Genomic DNA, 19,583 nt, shown 5'->3' with positions numbered 1-19,583 from the left:
CTGAGGAAGCCATATGCTAGGGTCACAGGACAAAGAAAGACCAAGTTGAATCTGAGCTGGAAGTTCCTCCTTGCCAGTAGCCATTAGAGTCCTCAGATGTGGTATTTTGGCTACTCCAGAGAAAAGCCAAAGGTTTTATTCAGCTATGGATGTGGCATGTATCACTCACTAGTGCAAGATACACTCACTAGTGCAACAAGGGCAATTCTGCTACAGAGGTGATCAACTGCTTTATGACTGCATTGAGGTCTTGCTACTGTTAACCTGTTCAGAATCCTTGAGCCGAGGCCCTAGTAACAACATTATTGCCATTCCTTGTTAAATGAGCATTATATACCCATCAAATTGCTTTGTAAATAACTATGTGTCCCTAGATTAGTGCTGCTATTAGCTTTGGGTCAAAGAAGCTTCTTTTTGCACTGTTTAGTAGTAACTGTTATAGGCATAATGTTACTGTGCACTATGTAAAGATTATCCTTGTATTATTCAAATTCTGTGACCCCATATATGGTTGCAAAACATTGCCCCCCCCAATCATTCCCTGATTGCTTGGTAAAGCTCCTCAGCCAATGACTGAGCAGAGAGAATAGGGATGGACTTCCTCCTGCCAGAGGAGGGGGAAGGACAAGAAGTAGAGATTTGCCATGAGGAGAGAGACCAGGAGTCACCATGAGAAAATACCTAAAGCTGAGAGAACCAGAACACTAAATACAAGCATCATGGGAATCTCAGCTGGGACGTAGCCAGATTATCTTAGAAAATTATAAAAAGATTATTACCTGCTCAGTTATTATCTCCTTAAAGCTTGTAGAATAAATATAACAGTTTCTCTCAATTATTTGGGACCTACTGTGGTTAAGAAAAAGCTGCCACTCTTAAAAAATACAACCAATAAACCATAGAGACTAATTTGTCAAATCACAGGGGAAAAGTAGCCACTCGTAACTAAGTTGTATACATCAGCCCCTTCGAGGCTTGGGGAAAGGATATTACAGCAGCAGAGGAAGGGGACGTGGATGTGGACTGTGGAGCCCAGCTATGATTCCGTTCACAGGGTCTGCATCAAAGGGAAAACAACAGGAGGAAACAGTAGACAGGGGTAATGAACACTATGGATATTTAAAAAGGCACATGAAACCTACTATTCTATAAATTTCATATGTACACATATGAATATACACAATGAGGTGTTTATTTGGAGCTGTCCTAAATAGAGAACAATGTGCCACCAAGAAGCCATGGGATGTCAAATAAAAAGCCCAGAATTAATCCTTTCAACTTGTTAGCCAAAGGTGTCCCAGAGACCCCCACAGTAATACAGGCTATATCTACATGATAAGACCCTATTCTGGAAGACACCACACACTAGCCACAGTGTGAAACCAGTTAGAACTAACTAGGAAGCTACCTTCCTACTGGATAGTTTTCACAGTACTGGAAAGTATTATGCAGGCTACTGGGTTATTAATGGTCTTAGATAGAGAACCCTGCAAATTATAGTAATGACTGGCTTGGCAAAAATACACTCAAGAGTGCAATACTGGCAAGGATATTACAGAGTTTGAGGCCAGCTGGGTGTACAGACTGAGTTCCAGGACAGCCAGGCTACCCAGTGAAGCCCTGTCTCAAAAACCAAAACAAAAACAAATAAAATAGAAAAAAAATTATAAAGAGATGACTCAGCAGTTAAGACTAACTTTTCCAGAGAACCCCAGTTCAGTTCTCAGCGTTCACTGGGTGCCTCATAATCACCAGTAACTCCATCTCCAGAGTATGAGAAGCCCTCTTTTAAGCTCTGAGAACACACACACATGCATGACACATCACATGGACACATACACATAAATAAAGAGAAACATTTGCAAAAGAGACAGCTATATCGGGTTCTTAGTGGTTAAAAGCACTTATTGTTCTTGTAGATGACCCAGGTTTGGTTGCTAGCACTCACATGGTAGCTTACAACCATCCATAACTCCAGTTACAGGGGATCCAACAGCTTCAGACCTCCTGAGACATCAGACACACACACTGTGCATTTACATACATGTAGGCAAAGTGCTCATAGAATAAAAACAAATCCTGAAGAAAAATAAAAATGGCAATTTAGATGGGCTTTGTTGTCTCTAAAATAGAAAATAAATATTATATGGCATATTAAGGTTGTGCTAGTCTGAGATACAGAAACACTCAGAAACACTAAAGAGTATGGATCAATTTGCTTTCTTCAACATGCTGACCTCCAGTAACTAGCACCATTTGTTGAAAATACTGTCTTTTTTACACTGGATGGTTTTAGTTCCTTTGTCAAAAATCAAGCCACCATAGGTGTGTACGTTCATTTCTGGGTCTTCAACTCTATTCCATTGATCTAACTGCCTATCTCTGTATCAATACCATGTGGATTTTATCACCATTGCTCTGTAATACAGCTGAGGTCAGGGATAGTGATTCCCCCTGAAGTTCTTTTATTGTTGAGAATAGTTTTTGCTATCCTGTTTTTTTTTTTTGTTATTCCACATGAATTTACAAATTGTTCTTTCTAACTCTATGAAGAATTGAGTTGGAATTTTGATGGGGATTGCATTGAATCTGTAGATTGCTTTTGGCAATATGGTTATTTTTACATTAATCCTAACAATCCATGAGCATGGGAGATCTTTCCATCTTCTTAGGTTTTCTTCAAAGACTCAAAGTTCTTGTCTTGCAGATCTTTCACTTGCTTGGTTAAAGTCATACTAAAGTATTTTACATTATTTGTGACTATTGTGAAGGGTATTATTTCCCTAATTTCTTCTCAGCCTGTTTATCATTTGAGTAGAGGAAGGCTACCGATTTCTTTGAGTTAATTTTACATTCAGCCACTTTGCTGAGTTATGGGTTTAGGAGTTCTCTGGCAGAATTTTGGAGGGCACTTAATTATACTATCATGTCATCTGCAAATAGTGTTACTTTGACTTCTTCCTTTCCAATTTCTATTCCTTTTACCTCTTTTTTAGCGAAATTGCTTCGAGTTTCTCTCCATTTAGTTTGATGTTGGCTACTGGTTTGCTGTATATTGCTTTTACTGTTTAGGTATGAGCCTTGAATTCCTGATCATTCCAGGATTTTTATCATGAAGAGGTGTTGAATTTATCAAATTTTTCTCAGCATCTAATGAGATGATTATGTGGTTTTTTCTTTGAGTTTGTTTATGTTGGATTAGGTTGATAGATTTCCATATATTGAACCATCCCTGCATCTCCGGGATGAAGCCTACCCGATCATGATGGATGATGATATTGATGTTCTTGGATTCAGTTTGCGAGAATTTTATTGAGTATTTTTGTATCAGTATTCATAAGGGAAATTGGTCTAGTTTTCTTTCTTTCTAAGGTTATTTGTGTGCTTTAGGTATAAGCATAATTGTGGCTTCATAGAAAGAATTGGGTAGTGTTCTTTCTGTTTATATTTTGTGGAACAGTTTGAAAAATACTGGTATTAGGTATTCATTGAAGGTCTAATGGAATTCTACACTAAATCCATCTGGTCCTGGGAATTTTTTGTTGGGAGAAATTTCACTGTTTCTATTTCTTTAGGGGTTATGGGACTGTTCAGATGGTTTATCTGATGCTGATTTAACTTTGTTACCTGGTATATGTCTAGAAAATTGTCCTTTTCATCCAGATTTTCCGCTTTTGTTGAGTATAGGCTTTTGTAGTAGGATCTGATGATTTTTTTAAAATTTCCTCAGTTTCTGTTATGTCTCCCCTTTCATTTCTGATTTTGTTAATTTGTATACTGTTCCTGTGTCCTCTGTTTATTCTGGCTAAGGGTTTATTATCTTTTTGATTTTCTCAAAGAACCAACTCCAACTTTTTTTTTTTCTTTTTTGTCGATTCTTTGAATAGTTGTTTTTGGTTCTACTTGGTTGATTTCAGCCTGAGCTTGATTATTTCTACTCCTCTTGGGTGTATTTGCTTCTTTTTGTTCTAGAGCTTTCAGGCGTGTTGTCAAGCTGCTGGTATATGCTCTCTTAGTTTCTTTTTGGAGGCACTCAGAGCTAAACTCAGAGTTTTCCTCTTAGCACTGCTTTCATTGTGTACCATAAGTTTGGGTATGTTGTACCTTCCTTTTCATTAAATTCTAGAAAGTCTTTAATTTCTTTATTTCTTCCTTGAGCAGTTATTACTGAGTACAGCGTTGGTCTGCTTCCATGTGTATGTGGCCTTTGGACTTTTTGTTGTTATTGGTGACCAAACTTAGTCCATGGTGATCTGATAGGATTATTTCAATTGTCTTGTATCTGTTGAGGCCTGTTTTGTGACCAATTATATGGTCCATTTTGGAGCAGGTACCATAGGTGCTGAGAAAAAGATATATGCTTTTGTTGTAGGATAACATATCCTATAGATATCTGCCAAGTTCATTTGGTTCATAACTTCTGTCAGTCTCACTGTGTCTCTGTTCAGTTTCTGCTTCCAGGATCTGTCCATTGATGAGAGTGGGGAGTTAAAGTCTCCCAGTGTTATTGTGTGTGGTACAATGTATATTTTGAGGTTTAGTAATGTTTCTTTTATGAATGTGGGTACCCTTGCATTTGGAGCATAAATGTTCAAAATTGAATTGAAAATTCATCTTGGTAGATTGTTTTTGTTTCTGTTTTGGTTTTTTTTTCCTTGATGAGTAGAAAGTGCTCTTATCTTTTTTGATAACTTTTTGTTTAAAGTTAATTTTATTTGATGACTACTCCAGCTTGCTTCTTGGAACTATTTGTTTGGAAAGAGATTTCCCAACCTTTTACTCTGAGTTAGTGCCTGTTTTGTTGCTGAGATGAATTTCCTGTATGCAGCAAAATGATGGATTCTGTTTACATATCCAGTCTGATAGTATATGCCTTTTTATTGCGGAATTGAGTCCATTGATGTTAAGAGATATTAGTGAATGATTGTTGTTTCCTGTTATTTTTGTTGTTAGAGGTACAATTATGTTTGTATGGCTATCTTCTTTTGGGTTTGTTGTAAGATTACTTTCTTGCTTTTTCTAAGGTGTAGTTTCCCTCCTTGTCTTGGAGATTTCCATCTATTATCCTTTGTAGGGTTGGATTTGTGTAAAGATACCATGTAAATTTGGTTTTGTCATATAATATCTTGGTCGCTCCATCTATGGTAATTGAGAGTTTTACTGGATATAGTAGCTGGGACTGACATTTGTGTTCTCCTAGGATCTGTATGACATCTGATCAGGATCTTCTAGCTTTCATAGTCTCTGTTGAGAAGTCTAGTGTGATTCTAATAGTCTGCCTTTATGTTACTTGACATTTTCCCCTTACTGTTTTTAATATTCTTTGTTTTGTTCATTTGGTGTTTTTGACTATTATGTGATGAGAAGAATTTCTTTTCTGGTCCAGTCTATTTAGAGTTCTGTAGGCTTCTTGTATGTTCATGGGCATCTCTTTCTTTAGGTTAGAAAATTTTTCTTCTATAATTTTATTGAAGATATTTACTGTCCCTTTAAGTTGGGGATCTTTGCTGTCTTCTATAACTATTACTCTTATGTTTGTTCTGGATTTCCTAGATGCTTTGGGTCAGTATCTTTTCGCGCTTTGCATTTTCTTTGACTGTTGTGTCAATGTTTTCTATGGTATCTTCTGCCCCTGAGATTCTGTCTTCCATCTCTTGTACTCTGTTGTTGATGCTTATAGCTATGATTCCTGATCTCTTTCCAAGGTATTCTATATCTAGGTTGTCTCCTTTTATGATTTCTATGGTTGCTATTTCCATTTTTAGATCCTGAATGGTTTTGTTCCATTCCTTCACCTGTTTGGTTGTGTTCTCCTGTATTTCTTTAAGGGAGTTATTCATGTCCTTCTTAAAGTCCTCTATCATTATCATGAGATATAACTTTAAATTTGAATCTTGCTTTTCATTCATGTGTGATGTGGTATCTAGGACTTGCTGTAGTCAGAGAAGTGGGTTCTGATGATGGGTGGGCAGAGGTTTTGCATTTCCCTGGTTCTTGTGTGGGTCCCATTTATGCTGGATATATGGAGAAGATGTGTGGTCTCAACTGTGATCTTGAGTATGTCAGGGCTCCGGTGCTCTTGAGTGTGTCCAATCTCCTGGAACTCAAGCTTCCTCTGTGATCCTTTGATCCTGTGATCCTGGGACTGTTAGTGCACCTGTGATCCTGTGATTCAATGTTTCTTCGATCCTGTGTCTCTGAGCGTGTGAGAGCGCCTGGGTAATGGACTTCCCTGGGTATTGTAGGAATGGGTGTGGAACCAGCACCCAAGGTCTGCTCTCAGCAGAAATATAGACTGGAAGGGAACTGTTCCACCAGCTGTGCTGGGGTGGGGGTGGGAGTTGGGGGGGGTGAGGGAGTTCTACATCCCTGGATCCCAGGGGACCCACTTACTCTGGGTGTTGAGACAGATGTGTTCTCCTCACCTGTGATCCTATGCGTGTTAGAGCACCTGGGTGACGGGCTTCCTCTGGGAATGAGTGTGAAGCCAGCAAGCACCCAAGGTCTGCTTTGGGCACAAGTTCAGACCAGAAGGGCTATGTCTGTTTTTCTAAACTGCTCAAATCAATATTATGTTGACTTATAGTTTACAGAAGTAATAGGGTTTCCTTATCATTAGTATCTTCACAGTGATTTCCCTTTAAACATTTAGGTTTTAACGTAAAGTAATTTAACGTGAACAACTTCACTAAAGAAACATATTCCTACCTTAAGAAAAGGGACAAGGTGCGGCTGAGGTGCAGACTTGAGTTCAATATATAATTTCCTAGTAAACTCTTCTGCTTCAATTTCTGCATCCTAAGGAATGAAAAAAGGAAGATATTTTTAGATCTACAAATACTTTAGGAAACAAGACTGGGTGCAAGTGTGAATGCCTGTGAGGATGCTGACACAGAGAAGCACTTTAGCCTAGGAGTTGAAAGCCAGCATAGACCACAGACTTCCAGTCTCTTTAAAGTAAACAAAATTTTAAAAAAAGGCAAAGTACTTTATGATTGTAGACAAGCTTTTCCTAATTAGTAAATTCTACCTTTATAAGGTTTTTTCTAATCTCATATCACCAGAGACCTAAATGAACAATAATTAACAGATATGTCCAATTAGAAAATACAGTAAAGACAGTACTCTCTTTATGAAGAAGTCTAATATGCAAAGTGAAAACTTTGTTAAACAGTTTTATTTCTTCAATTTTAAAATTATCTTAGTGTACCTAAGATTGGATTTTTAAAATGTTATTGCAAATTTATAATAATTCCAATGAACTAATGAACTTTTAATTATAATTCTTTACATGACAAGAAGCTTGTTGGGGAGGTCACTGTGCTAAGATCTACACTAACAATATAAATAAAGGACGCACAACAGATGCTGATAAGTGAGAGTGAACCGATCCTCAGGTACTGCTCTACACTTGCAATTAAACAATGAATAGACAGGGTTGAAGAAATGACTCAGCAATTAAAAAGCCCTGGGTGCTCCTCCAAAAGACCCCAGCACCCATGACAGTTCACAATTGTCTGTCCCTCCAGTCTCAGAACAGATGCCCTTTGGTAACACAGACATCAATAGAGAAAAAAATTCCATATATACACATAAAGGAAAATAAAAATAATTTTTAAAAAAAGAACAACTTCACTTTAAGACAAAGAGAAAACAAACTATCAAATCAGAACGCTTCACCACACAATAGTTTGATATTGTGTACCAAGAAAAACACTGGAGGACAAGTGCTGTGTGAGGTACCAGTAAAGCCAATGGTGCATTTTCATTCTTGCTTATCTATCTTTTCTTTCTTTCCTTCATTTACATTTGGATATTTAGTAAACATTTTTCTCAAAAACCAAGGCTATCAAAATAAATGATAGCATTTGTTGCCAATGATAGAAACTAAATTCTCAATCCAAAAAAAAAAAAAAAAAAAAAATCACAATTCTGGAAAACGTAACTCTTTCTCTAAACTTGATAGCTTCTTATAATTTAAAGCTTTTCTTAAAATATTTCTGTGGGAACTGGAGAGGTGGCTGTTACTGTGTAACAAAGATTTGAGTTTGGACCCCAACATCAACATGTCAGGTATAATCTCCCACGTGCCCAGAACTCCAGTGCTCTCAGAGCTGACAGGGCTATTAGGACTGATGCCGGTCCAAGCCAAAACTCATGAACTCCAGATTCAATGAGAGACTCTGCCTCAAACCAATGAAGCAGATACAGAAGGAAGACTGATGCATTCCTCTGGCATCTGTGTATGGCAAATATATACATACTTACACGCACCACAGCAATGCTCACAAGGTGTAGGAATCAAGGTAGGTTAAGAAATATATAGCTATATACAGACACATATGTAGAAAGTTGAGTGAAATTAGGAATCAGATTACCTTAATACATTAAATATCTAAAAACTTTTATAAGGTCTGAATAATACAAAGAAACAACATTTTTGTTTTAAAGAAGGCATGCTACTACAAAAATTATACAACACTAAAGACATTCATTCACAATGTAAAAATAAACTAGTAGACTAAAGATTATTTACATGGATCTAGAGAAGGCTACTAAAATGTTCAATATTCCAACTATCTCTCTGCGGAAGGACAGAAATTCTCTAATACCCCATTACAAAATAGAATAAGAGAAAAATATCCAGCCACTTTGTATTAAGTGAAGCAACAAACTTAAAAAATGCAAATCCATATCATTTCCCACTCAATTTTGTTATTTTGGAAATTGTAATTTTTCTTTAAATATTATATATGTTACAAAACAATGGTTTTGTTATTCTTAAATAGTTTTTTAATACTTAGTTTTAATTTCAGGGCCACAAAAATAAAATACATTGAGGGAGTTCTAATTTTTAAGAATATTAAAGTATCCTCTGCCAAAATATTTGAGATCTGCTGTCTGTTAGTCTGAGATAAACAGGTCATAAACTGAAAAGGATATTTAATAAACTTATAGCTGTTGCTATCTGTCCACAACATATACATAGAAAAGACTGGTATAAAAATAATATTCAAAATATTGTGCTTATGTTAGATATATGATGAAAATTAAATTATTAAAGATTTTATGTAGTGATTATCAAGTTTTAATGAAGTAAAAAGTTTTAACAAATATAAACGAATCTCATTAAAACATCATTATTTCCCATACAACGCCCTCTGGACTCTCATAAAGCTTGCAGAATTATACAATACTAACTTACCAAAAGTTGTTCCACCAGCTTCTTCACATTCTGCCCCATTTCTGGAGACTGTGATCCACTACATGCTAGTTTTATCAACATCGAAAGGAAGTTTTTACATTTTTTCACATTTTCTAATACTGTCTGATATAAAAAAATAATCACAAATGTTAGTAAATAGGAGTTGCAACATAGCAAGGAACTACACACAAGGTACAAGTGGAAGTTTACCGGAGGAAGAGTAGTCTGAGCAGCTACTGAAGTCTCAGCTTTGAGACTGGAGTCACTCGAGGGAGTAGGTAATATTCCCAAACTTGATGACTTCAGGATGGATACAGTATTCACCGGCTTTGCAGGAGTAACTGTGACAACAGCACTTGGTACAGCCACTGGCTGAAATTAATGAAATCAGCATAAAGTTAAAAATGTATTGCTATATACCTTAGTGGGTACTGTGCTTTCCAATACTCCTCATTGTCATCTACTTCAGCACTAGTTACCACAAGGTAAAATTCTAATACCAATTCCCATCTGAAAAAGCAAAGCTAAGAATGTTACTATGCTTAGGTGGTCTGTGAAAAACTGTGTCACTCAGAAAAGTCCATAAAATATTAATATCTTATTACTGAGTTGAGAAAATATCTGACTGAGTACAAATACCATGTTATGATCATTAGCACCCACATAAAATCTGGGCATGGTGGTACATCTCAGTAATCCCAGTGTTTGTGGGGTAGAGAGGAAAATCCCAGAGTGGAGGTTTTCACTGGACAGCCAGTTCCAGGCCAAATGGCAATTCCCAGGTTCAGTGAGAAACCCTGTCTAAAATAAGGTAGAGAGCAATTGAGGTAAATTTTATTCAACACACATGCATAGACAAGTGAGCATACAATACTTACACACGTATGCACATACACACTTGTATTTCGCTTAAAATAATTGGTAATAGCAAAGCTCTGTGGTTTATATGAACTTTCCTTTTTTAATTATAAAACAGTTATCAACTACTTTTGATAAGCTCAGCTATATTAATCTTATGTGGACCATCAGTATAAGTAGAATAGCATTACAAGAGAGGGATGTCTTATTTCCACACTGAAAGGAATTTCATTAATGTCTACATGGATCAGAATGAGGTGGCATGACTTTAGCACCACCTACCGGACAGAAAGCTTAAAACAAAAATTGTAAGCTATGGTACAAAATTAAAAAAACTACAGAGAGTAGTTTTTTTAATTTTGTACCATAGCTTACAATTTTTGTAATTGTCCTAAGTAATTGTCCTTTTGTAATTTACAAATGTCCTAAGAACAGTGGGGTAGAGTATGTAGGGAGAAGACTAACATTACTACACAAATTTATCTGAGGTGCTTACATTCTCAAGAAAAGCTTTTTTCTATGCATGTCAAGATAGGTAAATGGACACCAAAATTTTCCCTTCAAAGACACTGGTATGAACATCAAACAGTCTTTAGGTAAAAAGGGAAATAAACTTAAAATACCTATGAATAATAACTGGAACTGATGATGATAGAATTAAGGCCCTGGAGAGGTGCCTCAGTAATAAAGATCACTTGCTGCTTTTCTAGGACCTGGGTTCAGTTCCCAGTACTCACACAGTGGCTCACAGCAGTCTCTAACTCTAGTTAGAGGTGATCAACCCTCATTTCTGGCCTCCCTAGGAAACAGAATCACACAAAGTATATATATACACGCAGGCAAGGCATCTGTACACCTAAATTAATTACTTTAAAAATATTTCAAAATTTTAAAAATAAAACATTTTAAGGGAAAATAAAAATCATAACTAAAATCGGTCCTATTTCATTAGGTAAAACAGAAAGCTTCAAATGCAGCATCCAAGTGATTTCTTCTCCAACCTGAATTCTTTCACATTTTCCAGACAAATCCTATAAAATGGCTTCTGAATCCATCTAGACTTTTAAACTTTTATTGTGAACAGTGGAGACACAGAGACACAGGCCTGGTGATAAGGGGTTCTGACTAGCCAGGGGGCAGAGAGATCTCTGCCAAGCCTGCGTGAAAAGTGCACCCCTGCCCTGCTTGATCCAGGGACCCAGGAACCCGGAATTGGAACTTCTGTTCCCAGCCAGCGGCTTTTGGGTGCAGAACAGGTGCTTGGACCATCTGCCACCAGGAATGGCAGAGACCCAGGGACACACGCCAGGTAAAAGGGAAAGGTGAGAACCAATCGCTGACAAGATAGCAAGAGGAAAGCGAAAGAGCATACCCCAGGGAAACCAAGACAACCTGGCAACACTAGGACCCAGCTTTCCTGTCACAGCAAACAGCGGAATGCCAAACACTCCAGAAAAAGAAGACTCAGACATGAAATCCTACCTCAAGAGGATGATAGAGATCCTTAAACAAAAACAGGAAGAAAAGCATAAAGAATTAGAAGCTTTTAAAGAAGAAACAAGAAAAACACCCAAAGAACTCAAAGAACTAGAAGAAAACAGAACCAAAGAGATGGAGAAATGGAAGAAGGAACTTAAAACGGAAATGCACACAATAAAGAAAACACTAAAAAGGCAACCCCAGAGGTAGAAATCTTAAAAAAAAAAAAAAAAAAAAAAAAATCGGGAGTCACAGATGCAAGCACTTCCAATAGACTACAAGAGATGGAAGAAAGAATATCGGGGGCCGAAGACAACATTGAAAACATAGACAAAACAGTCAGAGAAGATGCAAAAAACAAAAAGCTCTTAACCCAAAATGTGGAGATCGAGGAAACAACGAGAAGACCAAACCTAAGGATAATAGGAATAGAAGAGGGAGAAGAGTATCAACTAAGAGGCACAGTAAATATCTTCAACAAAATCGTAGAAAAAAACTTCCCTACCCTCAAGAATGAGATGACCACGAGCATAAAAGAAGCCTTCAGAACTCCAAATAGGTTGGACCAGAAAAGAAATTCCTCCCGACACATAATATTCAAAACACCAAGTGCCCAAAGCAAAGAAAAAATACTAAAAGCAGTAAGGGAAAAAGGTCATGTAACATATAAAGAAAGACCAATCAGAATCACACCCGATTTCTCAACAGAGACTAAGAAAGCTAGAAGAGCCTGGACAGACATCATGCAGACCCTAAGAGAGCACAAGTGCCAGCCCAAGCTGCTATACCCAGCAAAACTATCAATCACCATAGATGGAGAGATGAAGATATTCCAAGACAAAACTAAATTCACACAAAATCTGACCACAAACCCAGCACTACAATGAATTATAGGTGGAAAACACAATACAATGAGGGGAACTACATCATAGTAAAAACAAAAAAAAAAAAAAAAAACTCCTAAGCAAAAAAACCAAAATAAGACAGACACACAGGCACAATTCAACCTACAAAAGCAATAATAGCAGGAAACAGCAACCACTATTCCTTGATATCTATTAACATAAATGGATTCAACTCCCCAATAAAAAATATAGCCTATCAGACTGGATACATAAACAAAACCCAGCATTTTGTTGCATACAAGAAACTCATCTCAGAGACAAAGATGACACAGTCTCAGAGTAAAAGGTTGGGGAAAAACTACCAAGCAAACAGCCCCAAGAAGCAAGCTGGAGTGGCTATTCTAATATTGAATAAAGTAAATTTCCAACCAAAAATTATCAAAAAATATAAGGAAGGACACTTTTTATTCATTACAGGGGAAATCTTCAGGAGGAACTCTCAATCCTTAACATATATGCAACAAATACAAAAGCACCCATATTCATAAAAGAAACCCTACTAAAGCTCAAAAAATACATTTCACCCCACACAATAATAGTGGGAGACTTTAATACCCCACTCTCACCAATGGACAGATCATGGAAACAGAAACTGAACGACACTGTAAAACTAGCAGAGACTATGAACTAACTGGAATTAATAGATATCTACAGAACATATCATCATAAAGTAAAAAAATACACTTTCTTCTCAGCACCCCATGGCACCTTCTCGAAAATTGACCACATAATTGGCCACAGGATGAGCCTCAATCGATATAAGAAGATTGAAATACTCCCATGCATCCTCTCAAATCACAAAGGTCTAAGGCTTGTCTTTAACAACAACAAAAACAACAAAAAGCCCATATACACATGGAAACTAAACAATGCTCTATTAAACAATAGCAGGGTCAAAGAAGAAAGAGAAATAAATTAAGGATTTTCTAGAATTCAATGAAAATGAAAACACTACATACCCAAACCTATGGGATGCAATGAAAGCAGTACTGAGTGGAAAACTCACAGCCCTAAGTGCTTCCAAAAAGAAACTGGAGAGAGCATACATCAGCAACCTGACAGCACAGCTAAAAGCCCTAGAACAAAGGAAGCAGATACACCCAAGAGGAGTAGACAGCAAGAAATAATCAAAATTAGGGCAGAAATAAACAAAATAGAAACAAAAAGAACCATTGAAAGAATCAACAAAACCAAGAGCTGGTTCTTTGAGAAAATCAACAAGATTGATAAACCCTTAGCCAGACTAACTAGAGGGCAAAGAGAGAGTATCCAAATTAACAAAATCAGAAAGGAAAGTGGAGAAATAACGACTGAAACTGAGGAAATTCAAGAAATCATCAGATCCTACTACAAAAAAAGCCTATACTCAACAAAGCTGGAAAATTTGGAGGAAATGGATGAATTCCTAGACAGATACAAGATACTAAAGTTAAAGCAGGACCAGGTAAACCATCTAAATAATCCCATAACACCTAAAGAAATAGAAGCAGTCACCAAAAGCCTCCCAACCAAAATAAGCCCAGGTCCAGATGGGTTCAGTGCAGAGTTTTATCAGATATTTATTGAGGACATAATACAAATACTCTCCAAACTATTCCACCAAATAGAATCAGATGGAATACTACCTAACTCTTTTTTTGAGGCTACAATAACCCTCTTTCCTAAACCACACAAAGACCCTACAAGGAAAGAGAACTTCAGACCAATCTCATTTATGAACATTGATGCAAAAATACTCAACAAAATTCTTGCAAACTGAATCCAAGAACACATCAAAACGATCATTCACCATGATCAAGTAGGCTTCATCCCTGGGAGGCAGGGATGGTTTAATATACAGAAATATATCAATGTAATCCATCATATAAACCAACTCAAAGAAAAAAACCACATGGTCATCTCACTAGATGCTGAGAGAGCATTTGACAAAATTCAACACCCCTTCATGTTAAAAGTCTTGGAAAAAACAGGATTCCAAGGCCCATACCTAAACATAATAAAAGCAATATACAGCAAACTAACAGCCAACATCAAACTTAGTGGTGAGAAACTTGAAGCAATCCCACTAAAATCAGGGACTGAACAAAACTGCCCACTTTCCCCCTACCTATTCAACATAGTACTGGAAGTCCTGGCTGGAGCAATTGGACAGCAAAAGGAAATCAAAGAAATACAAATTGGAAAGGAAGAAGTAAAAACATCACTATTTGCAGATGACATGATAGTGTACTTAAGCAACCCCACAAATTCCCCCAGAGAATTCCTACAGCTGATAAACAAGTTCAGCAAAGTGGCTGGATATAAAATTAACTCAAACAAATCAGTAGCCTTCCTATACTCAAAGGACAAACATGTGGAGAAAGAAATTAGGGAAAAGATACCCTTCACAATAGTCACAAAAACTATGAAATACCTTGGTGCGACTCTAACTAAGCAAGTGAAGGACCTGTATGACAAGAACGCCAAACCTCTAAAGAAGGAAATCGAGGAAGATCTCAGAAAATGGAAAGATCTCCCATGCTCATGAATTGGAAGGATCAACATTTTAAAAATGGCCATCTTACCAAAAGCAATCTACAGATTCAATGCAATCTCCATCAAAATTCCAACCTAGTTCTTCGTTGAGTTGGAAAGAGCAATGTGGAATTTCATCTGGAATAACAAAAGACCTAGAATATCGAAATTCATCCTCAACAACAAGAAAACATCTGTGGGAATCACTATCCCTGACCTCAAGCTATATTACAAGGCAATTTTGCTAAAAACTGCATGGTACTGGTACAGAAATAGGCACATGGATCAATGGAATAGAATATAAGATCCAGAAATGAGCCCTCACATATATGGTCACCTGATTTTTGACAAAGGAGCTGTAAACATTCAATGGAAAAAGGACAGCCTATTCAGCAAAGGTGTTGGTCCAACTGGCACTCAGCATGCACAAGAATGAAAATAGACCCTTTCTTATCTTCTTGTACAAAGCTCAAGTGTAAGTAAATCAAAGATCTCCACATTAAACCAGATACACTGAAACTATTAGATGAGAAAGTAGGGAAAACCTTAGAACACATAGGCACAGGAGAAAATTTCCTGAACAAAATACCAATGGCTCATGCTCTAAGGTCAAAGATTAGCAAATGGGACTTAATGAGATTGCAAAGTTTCTGTAAGGCTAAGGACACTGTCAAGAAAACAAAATGGTAGCCAACAGAGTGGGAAAAGATGTTTACCAACCCCACATCAGATAGAGGCCTAGTATCCAAGGTATACAAAGAACTCAAAAAGCTAGACAACAGAGAATCAAACAACCCTATTAAAAAATGGGGTACAGAGTTAAACAAAAAGCTTTCAATTGAGGAATATTGAATGGCCGAGAAACATCTAAGGAAGTGCTCGACATCCTTAGCCATCAGGGAAATGCAAATCAAAACAACCCTGAGATTCCACCTCACACCAGTCTGATTGGCCAAGATCCAAAACTCAGATGACAGCAGATGCTGGCGAGGATGTGGAGAAAGAGGAACACTTCTCCATTGTTGGTGGGGTTGTAAACTGATACAACCACTCTGGAAATCAGTCTGGTGATTCCTCAGAAAACTGGACATAGTACTACCTAAAGATCTAGCTATTCCACTTCTAGGCATACACCCCAGAGACACTCCAATATACAACAAAGACACATGCACCACAATGTTCATAGCAACTCTATTTATAATAGCCAGAAGCTGGAAAGAACCCAGATGTCCTTCAGTAGATGAATGGATACAAAAATTGTGGTATATTTACACAATGGAGTACTACTCAGTTATCAGGAACAATGACTTAATGAAATTCTTAAGAAAATTGATGCATCTAGAGAATATCATCCTAAGTGAGATAACCCAGTCACAAAAGAACAGACATAATATGCAGTCACTGATAATGGGATACTAACCCCAGAAAGCTCTGAACTCCCCAGAAACAACTCACAGACTGTGTGAAGTTCAAGAAAAAGAAAAAAGAAAAAAAGAAAAGAAAAGAAAAAACCATTATGCTCAATCCTTACATACCAAGAAAACTTTGACTAATTCCGGCTTACATCCTGTTTTACATGTACTTTATGCTCACTGTAACTAGTAAGACCTTAATGCACACTATCAAACCTTTGGGGAAAAAAAATAAACCAAGAACTGACAAAAATATATTCATATACTTTTATGCAAAAATGCTTAAAATTTGTTCATTTATCTTTGTTTTTTAAAATAAAGTTGTTCAAAACAAATAAAAAAAGAAAGGCGAGGCAAAAACAAAACCTATTGTTTGTAACAGTAAGGAAGATTCCTCAGAGATAAAAAGTGGTTTGTATATCTAGAATCTAGCACTTGGAGGTAAAAATAAGAGAATTAGTCATTTAAGGTCAACTTCGGGTACATAATAAGTTTGAGGTAAGCCTGGAGAAAACCCATTTCAAGATTACTCAATATAATACTAGAGAAAACCCATTATAATTAGCCATATAGTCTATTACACTGCACTTTGAAAAGGGTAGTTTGTAATTTTAACTAGTGCGTATGATGTCCTTCAATGACTGGTGAGTAGTTCCTCAGAGCAGTACCAACCATTGTGTACAAAGCAAACAGTATCCAGTAAAATGTGACTCACAGATGTTCTGTCATCTGTGAGTATAAAAGGTACTAAAGGCATCTTACTTCCCTGTCAATATTTTATTCTTTCGACATGTTCTAGTTTGCATCTTAAATCACCTCCAAAGATCTGCATTCTAAAGCTTGTGGTCCAGCCCCATGAGATTATGGTGCAATGAGAGAACACTGAAGATATGGAAGTTAGTTAGTAGAGCCCAGTCATTAGAACTGTACTGTTGAAGGGTACTGGCAATCCCTTCTTCCTGCCTTTGGCTTCCGGTTATAAAGTGAACTATATCTTACATTATTCACATGGTTTGTACTGTAATGCTACCAGGCCAATAGACAATAGCCTAAAATCTACAAAACTGTGAGACAAATAAAACTTTTCAAGCTGATTTATCTTAGCTATTTGTTACAATGATGGAAAATACATTCCAACACAAATTTGTCTTTCATAACCCTTTCTAATATAAGCTACTATCTGTACTTTACCAAATATGTATAACTTCTATGCCAAACTTTAAGGGGCATGGGGAGATACCTAACCCTGGTGTTTCCATTGCAGTTATTGAATATAGTTTTTAAAACTCAATCATAACTCTCTTGGACTAAAATAACCGAACCAGTCAATGGTATTTCCAATATTACCAAGATTGAATTGTAGCAATTAAACATATCTTGGAGATAGTAGAAAAAGGGGCAAGATTATGAGCAAAACAGATCTGTTTAAAAAATGCATGCTTTACTAGATCATGCCGTACTTCAAGGTCATTTTCTATACCTATCTGAACAATTACATTAGGCTGGCTCATTAATTAGAAACACTAATTCTAAATTAAGTTATTTATACCTTTATGTCTTGACACCTATTAATAGGAAAATACACACCTTCTGGAGAGAATCTAGAGTCAGGCCTAATCAGTACTCTAGTTCAAGAATAGTTTCAAGTTAAGACACTGAGGCTAAAATCCCTATTCTTCTACATGTTAGTAGAAATCTGGATAGTTTCTTAGCCTCTCTAACATTATCACATATAGAGGTAGGTGATTGATGGATTGAAAGATACCTAAAAGTATAAAGAGCACTAAGTGCTCAACAATGGCCAGCCATTAGTTTTTAAAGCACTGTTGTTCCTTATCAGACTTAGTGCTTATGACCCTACATAGTAGAAAAGAATATATATGAAGAGTGTGATTAAATACATTTTAGAACAGCAACACTGAGACTGATAAATAAGTTTTATAAATAATTTTATAATAATTTTATAAATAAATAAATAATATTCTATCTAAGTAAGCAATAAGAAGAGCATCTGCTCCATGACAAAGGAAACATGACAGTTTCCTGACCATGGGATCCACTAGTGGCCCACACACATTACCCCAGAATTAGAACATTCTGACTACAGGAAGCACAGATAAACTGAGGCAATCCTTATTAAGGATGGGATTCTATCCTCTAAAACTCAGTAAAATCACTAAGTCAAAACAATCTATGTGGTACTTTGTCCCCATAGTAGGACATACACATCAATCAAGGAACTTGGAAGAAATGTATGAATAGACTCTTATTCGTCCCAATAACCTCTGAGGACCCCGTGCTTTCTATTTCTGCTCACAAGAAAAACAATTCCCTTAGGAGACCAGATACTACAGCCGCCACCGGGTACTTCAGGTCCACAGATGAGCCAGAGAGATGAGTCTGAACCCAGAGAGGAGTAATTAGTTCTCATTATCTGAAAGATGTAGTTTTTAATCACATAGAGGATTCTATGATTTGAATATCCTTCCAAGACTCATGTTGAAATATAATTCTCATTATACTGGTATCAAGAAATAAGACCTTTAGGAAGTGATTAAGACCAGTAGTTTTTGGTTGTAAATGGATTACAGCTGCTATTACAGGAGTAGGGATTCATTCTTAGGAGGAACATCCTAATCAAAGGGTAAGTTTAACTCCCATCAATCCCCTCTTCTATTCTGCCTCCCTTTCTTCTGGAACACCATGCTCTCTAAGGCTCTCCCCATATATTTACACGATCATCTTAGACTTTCCATCTCCTGAATCATGAGTCAATCAAACTTCTATTTACTACAAATTACTCAATCTGTGCTATTCTGTTAAAAAGCGGATAAAAACAGAAAACCCAAGATAGGGCAAAAGCATACAGTCCACAGAGATCTCTAACAGGAAAGTCTACTAGTAGGCAACCCTCAAGACCAGCACAGGCAGTAGGGAAGAAAGAGTGAGGGCAAGACAAGGTGGACAAAGGGGTACTGACATGATTTAGTATCAGCCTCAGGAGTAGAGCTATATATTCTATCCTTTTAACCTCTTGTTTCTCCAGGAAAGAAGCCCACCCATAGCACATTATGTATTCTTAAATGTACCAAACATTTAAGAAATATATATACAAGATTAGATTTCAATGAACCACTGTAAAGAGAGTCTTGGCTAATAGTATGCTACTGGATAACTTCCAGTTATCAGCTTCATTAATTTGGTCTCTGC

At 36.8% G+C, this 19,583-nt stretch overlaps 1 protein-coding gene across 2 annotated transcripts in view; it reads right to left on the bottom strand.

The window, feature by feature from the left end:
• Positions 1-19,583, bottom strand: part of TAF4B (TATA-box binding protein associated factor 4b) — a gene marked incomplete at its 5' end in the record, with an annotated part of 96,997 nt that overhangs the window by 62,247 nt on the left and 15,167 nt on the right. Inside the window, 3 exons of one of the 2 annotated variants that reach the window (XM_080920313.1) lie at positions 6,709-6,798; positions 9,206-9,328; positions 9,416-9,577. In XM_080920313.1, the coding sequence (XP_080776439.1) occupies positions 6,709-6,798; positions 9,206-9,328; positions 9,416-9,577 (375 nt within the window). The remainder of the gene's footprint in view (positions 1-6,708; positions 6,799-9,205; positions 9,329-9,415; positions 9,578-19,583) is intronic. The other variant, XM_080920314.1, reaches the window with a different exon arrangement.

Source organism: Micromys minutus, assembly GCF_963924665.1.
Source record: "Micromys minutus genome assembly, chromosome: 8".
Taxonomy (NCBI): Eukaryota; Metazoa; Chordata; class Mammalia; order Rodentia; family Muridae; genus Micromys; species Micromys minutus.
The sequence above is the reverse complement of the archived record's forward strand: the minus strand, read 5'-3'. Positions and strand labels throughout refer to the sequence as shown.